Consider the following 6,000-nt stretch of genomic DNA (forward strand, 5'->3'; position numbering starts at 1 on the left):
CGTTAAAATCAGCAAATTATACCTATTATTGACTGGATATTTGGCAACATTTTGCATTGGATCATAAAAATAGCAGTGCACTCATTTTATATAAAGGATCTTTGACTAGTATTTTTGCAGAAGGTCATTGAAATCAGTAAATTATAACTATTATATAGAGTATATTTGACAATATTCTGTAATAGATCATAAAAATAGCAGTGCACTCATGTTATATAAAGGATCTTTGACTAGTATTTTTGCAGAAGGTCGTTAAAATCAGCAAATTCTGCCTATTATATAGTGTACATTTGATATAATTTGCATTGGATCATAAAAATAGCAGTGCACTCATGTAATATGAAGGATCTTTAAAGGGGAACATTATCAGCAGACCTATGTAAGCGTCAATATATACCTTGATGTTGCAGAAAAAAGACCATGTTTTTTTTAACCGATTTCCGAACTCTAAAAGGGCGAATTTGGCAATTGAGACGCCTTTCAATTGTTCGCTGTCGGCGCAATGACCTTTCACCCGTGACGTCACAACAGGAAGCAATCAGCCATTTTCTCAAACACATTACACACACCAAGTCAAATCAGCTCTGTTATTTTCCGTTTTTTCGACTGTTTTCCCGTACCTTGGAAACATTATGCCTTGTCGGCGTGTTGTTGGAGGGTGTAACAACACGAACAGGGACGGATTCAAGTTGACTTACGTGGAGTGTGCTAATCAGACATATCAACGGTCACGGTATGATAATCAATGCTAACATGCTATTTAGGTTAGCTGTATGTACATATTGCATCATTATGCCTCATTTGTAGCTATATTTGCATCCAGCCTTTCACTCCACCCACATTTAATGCCAAACAAACACATACCAATCGACAGATTCAAGTTGCACCAGTGGTCAAAAGAAGCAATCGTTGGTTAGAAGGCAATCGCCGAATTCGTCCTCATTGCCGCTGTCTGTCGTGATATGGCTCAATAGCTTCAGTTTCTTCTTCAATTTCGTTTTCGCTATCTGCCTCCACACTCCAACCATCCGTTTCAATACATGCGTAATCTGTTGAATCGCTTGCGCCGCTGAAAGCTGAGTCTGAATCCGAGCTAATATCGCTATACCTTTGTGTGCTATCCGCCATGTTTGTTTGTATTGGCTTCACGCAGTGACCTCACAGGAAAATGGAAGGGTGTATATAACGATGGTTAAAATCAGGCACTTTAAAGCCGTTTTTTCGGGATATTGAGTGATGGGTAAAATTTTGAAAAAAACTTTAAAAAATAAAATAAGCCAATGGAAACTGATTTTTATTGGTTTTAACCCTTCTGAAATTGTGATAATGTTCCCCTTTAACTACTATTTTTGCAGTAGATCCGTAAAAAAATTGAAGTATACCTATTGTATAGACTATAGAGTACTGTATATTTGACAACATTTTGTAATAGACCATAAAAACAGCAGCGCACTCATTTCACACGAAGGATCTTTGACTAGCATTTTTGCAGAAGGTCGTTAAAATCAGCAAAGTATACCTATTATATACAGTATATTTGACAACATTTTGCATTAGATCATAAAAACAGCAGTGCACTCATGTTATATGAAGGATTTTTGACTACTATTTTTTGCGGAAGGTCGTTAAAAATTGCTGCTGTCGCATGAGGATCTTTGACTGTATTTCTATCTTGCTGGTCCTTTAGAAACAGCGGAGTGCTTAAGACCTATAGAACAGTGGTCCCCAACCTTTTTGTAGCTGCGGACCGGTCAACGCTTGATATGTCCCGCGGACCGAAAAAGGGAGGTTTTTGTCATGAAAAATGGAGGTTTTTTTTGGATGGGTGCACTAATTGTAAGTGTATCTTGTGTTTTTTATGTTGTTTTCATTAAAAAAATATATATATATGTATATATATATATATTTGTTTTTAATTAAAAAATTATTACAATTTGAAAAAAAAATATTCTGCGGCCCTGTACCAATCGAGCCACGGGCCGGTACCGGGCCGCAGCCCGGTGGTTGGGGACCACTGCTATAGAAAATCTCTGACTTCTTTGAAGTACACCCTTTAAACACAACTGAGTGCTCCTCTCATATAGAGGAACTTTGATTAGCGTACTTAAAAAAACAACAGGTGGTAATGATATTTTCCCCAATGTTGTGGTCACATTAATTAGACTATACTACTCATCTTTGTCCGTGTTGTGGCCTCCCGCCGCAGTCATCATAAACGGAGACAAAGGCGTGCATCAACGCTAATGAGATGTGTCACGGAGGCGCAGCGCACCTGCAGCGTCACCATGACAGCCAGTGGGGAGGCCACGCGAGGCTTGCCAGGTGGTGAATATGAATGTGCGCGTTTTACTTTTAACTCGCGGCCAAGCACTCCAAAGCAACAGGAGGGGGACGTGAGATGAGGATGAGGAGGAAGTCAGCGGGGTTAGCAAACAAAGCACACTCACCGACTTCTGTTTCTGTTTAGCCGGGCCGCCTACAGAAGCGTTCCACAGAACATTCCAGAAAGACACAAAAACACACGAGAGCATAGTTAGTTTTCTGTAGGTTAGCTTTGAGGAGGGGAGGGGATGGCACACCAGGGGTACAGCTTATAGCTCCTCCCCCATCAGGCATGTTAGTTTAGCTCCTCCCTCAGGCCTAGAAGGGTGGGAGGGGCCAATCAGTGTGAAAGGTCAGGGCAGCAGGGTTAGTGAGAGACAAGTGCAGGCAGGCAGGAGGAAGTGGACGAGGCTGAGCAGCATCCAGGCCCCGCCTCCTCAAAGTTACCTTCTTAAAGAAGGGCAGCCGGTGCGTGTTGGCCTGAGGTGACGTCACGCTGCCGGACGTGCCCTTGGGGGAGCGAGGGTCACCCTGCGACTCAGGGAACTCCTCAGCATCCAGGTCGAGGGGGTCTACGTCAAAGGTCACGGTGGACGTGTCCACGTGCGCTGATGAGGATGAGGAGGATGATGATGGTTGTAGTGGGGGGGGGGGGAAGTAACAGTGACAGAAATAAGGGAAAATAGGAGGAAGATAGAAGATAAGAAATGTGAGATGCAACAAAATTGCAGGAAATGAAAAGACAGGAAATGATATCGGCGAGTGCGAGGAAAAAACTGAAAATTACAATCACTGCTCAACAAAGCAAAATGTCGAAGGAAGAATTGAGTCTATGCTGGTTAATATGAGACATTTTATTGTAGGGGCTGTCCGTAATACGCCCCTCATTACACCTGATTAACACAGTTATTAGATTACAGGGAAGTCTCAGGTTGCTGACTGATTTTTGTTTTTTTGGCATTTTGTTTGCATTAAATAGACATTTTGTGCATAGTTTTATCCATAACTCAAAACTTTGTCAGTATTTTGTATGTATTTAATAAGCATTTTTGTATTCCTATCAATATTTCAGATACTATTTGTCAGCATTTTGTTTGTATTTAATAGGCATTTTGTTCGTATTTTTTTCAATATTTCAGTCACTTTTAGTTAGCATTTTCTTTGTAATTAGTAGGCATTTTATGCATATTTTTAAATCAATGTATCAGATTTTTGTCAGCATTTTGTTTGTATTTAATATCCATTTTTGTATGTATTTTAATCAACAATTGAGATACTTGTCAGCATTTTGTTTGTATTTAGGAGGCATTTTATGCGTATTTTTAAATCAATATATCAGATTTTTGTCAGCATTTTGTTTGTATTTAATAGCCATTTTTGTATGTATTTTAATCAATAATACAGATACTTTTTGTCAGCATTTTGTTTGTATCTAATAGCCATTTTTTGTATGCGTTGTCAATATTTCAGACATTTTTAGTCAACATTTTGTTTGTATTTAATAGGTATTTTAATTTTTCCTTATCAATATTTCAGTCAATTTTCATCAGCATTTTTTTTTGTATTTAATAAGCATTTTGTGTGTATTCTTATCAATATTTCAGATACCTTTGTCAGCATTTTGTTCGTGTTTAATAAGCGTTTTGTTCATATTTTTTTCAAAATTTCAATCACTTTTAGTTAGCATTTTTTTTAATTTAGTAGGCTTTTTATAAGTATTTTTGAATTAATATTTCAGATACTTTTTGTCAGCATGTTGTTCCTATCTAATAGCCATTTTTGATTTTTTTTAATCAATATTTCAGATATTTTTTTTTCAGTATTTAGTTTGTATTTAATAGCCATTTTTTATGTATTTTTTAAAATATTTCAGTCACTTTTAGTCAACATTTTGTTTGTATTTAATAGGCAATTTTATGTAAGTATTTTTTAATCAATATTTCAGTCACTTTTTGTCAGGATTTTGTTCCTATTTATTAGCCATTTTTGCATATTTTTATCAAAATTTCAGATTATTTTTGTTAGTATTTTGTATGTAATAGCTATTTTTCTATGTATTTTTGTCAATGTTTCAGACACTTTTAACATTTTGTTGGCAATTTTTATGTCTCTATCAATATTTCAGTCATTTTTCGTCATTTTAGTTTATGTCTCTTTATCAATATTTCAGTCATTTTTCGTCATTTTAGTTTATGTCTCTTTATCAATATTTCAGTCATTTTTCGTCATTTTAGTTTATGTCTCTTTATCAATATTTCAGTAATTTTTCGTCATTTTAGTTTATGTCTCTTTATCAATATTTCAGTCATTTTTCGTCATTTTAGTTTGGAAAAAAATTTGCATGCAATTGATGTGTTTCAGAGACGTGTCATTGACATTTTGTACATATTGAATGCTGAATGATGCTACCGAGCAGAAACGGCAAAGCCAGAAAGGAGCATTCAAAACGACGCAATAACGTACAAAAAAGCTCTCTAGTGGCTTTAATTTAAACACACTGTCGGAATGTTGTATTTACCCTGCGTGATTTTTCTTCGTCGATTGATTACCGTTGAGGCAAGAAAAATAAATATAAATGTTTTCTCTGAACGACAGCGTGAGTGCTTATGCATTTTGTTCATATTTTTTTAAAAATTTCAATCACTTTTAGTTAGCATTTTTTTTATTTAGTAGGCATTTTATACGTATTTTTAAATCAATATTTCAGATACTTTTTGTCAGCATGTTGTTCCTATTTAATAGCCATGTTTGATTTTTTTTAATCAATATTTCAGATACTTTTTGTCAGCATGTTGTTCCTATTTAATAGCCATGTTTGATTTTTTTTATCAATATTTCAGATATTTTTTTTCAGTATTTAGTTTGTATTAAATTGCCATTTTTTGTATGTATTTTTAAAAATATTTCAGTCACTTTTAGTCAACATTTTGTTTGTATTTAATAGGCATTTTTATGTATGTATTTTTAAAACACAATTTCAGTCACTTTTTGTCAGAATTTTGTTCCTATTTATTAGCCATTTTTGCCTGTTTTTATCAAAGTTTCAGATCATTTTTGTTAAAATTTTGTATGTAATAGCTATTTTTCTATGTATTTTTGTCAATATTTCAGACACTTTTAGTCAACATTTTGTTTGTATTTAATGGGCATTTGTATGTCTCTTTATCAATATTTCAGTCATTTTTCGTCATTTTAGTTTATGTCTCTTTATCAATATTTCAGTCATTTTTCATCATTTTAGTTTGGAAAAAAATTGCATGCAATTGATGTGTGTTTCAGAGACGTGTCATTGACATTTTGTACATCTTGAATGCTGAATGATGCTACCGAGCAGAAACGGCAAAGCCAGGAAAGAGCATTCAAAACGACGCAATAACGTGCAAAAAAGCTCTCTAGTGGCTTTAATTTAAACACACTGCCGTAATGTTGTGTTTACCCTGCGTTATTTTTCTTCGTCGATTGATTACCGTTGAGGCAAGAAAAATAAATATAAATGTTTTCTCTGAACGACAGCGTGAGTGTTTAGGCTTTTCTCTCAGCACTCACACAATTATAGGAGAAGTAGAAGAACAGAAAGCCTTAATTGAAGCAACAAAAGCTGAGTGAATAAGAAAAATAGATAGAAAGAGGAAGTTGTGTCGGTGCAGGCGTGGACGAGGAGGGGTGGGGATGGTATGT

The 6,000-nt window shown here is 35.4% G+C and overlaps 1 protein-coding gene across 2 annotated transcripts in view; it reads right to left on the minus strand.

Moving 5' to 3' along the window:
- Positions 1-6,000, minus strand: part of cacnb1 (calcium channel, voltage-dependent, beta 1 subunit) — a 115,672-nt gene that overhangs the window by 50,561 nt on the left and 59,111 nt on the right. Inside the window, exon 7 of one of the 2 annotated variants that reach the window (XM_061905384.1) lies at positions 2,448-2,476. In XM_061905384.1, the coding sequence (XP_061761368.1) occupies positions 2,448-2,476 (29 nt within the window). Of the gene's footprint in view, positions 1-2,447; positions 2,477-2,769; positions 2,931-6,000 lie in introns of both variants that reach the window. The other variant, XM_061905383.1, reaches the window with a different exon arrangement.

The sequence above is a fragment of the Nerophis ophidion genome, linkage group LG07 (genome assembly GCF_033978795.1).
Source record: "Nerophis ophidion isolate RoL-2023_Sa linkage group LG07, RoL_Noph_v1.0, whole genome shotgun sequence".
NCBI classification, from domain to species: domain Eukaryota; kingdom Metazoa; phylum Chordata; class Actinopteri; order Syngnathiformes; family Syngnathidae; genus Nerophis; species Nerophis ophidion.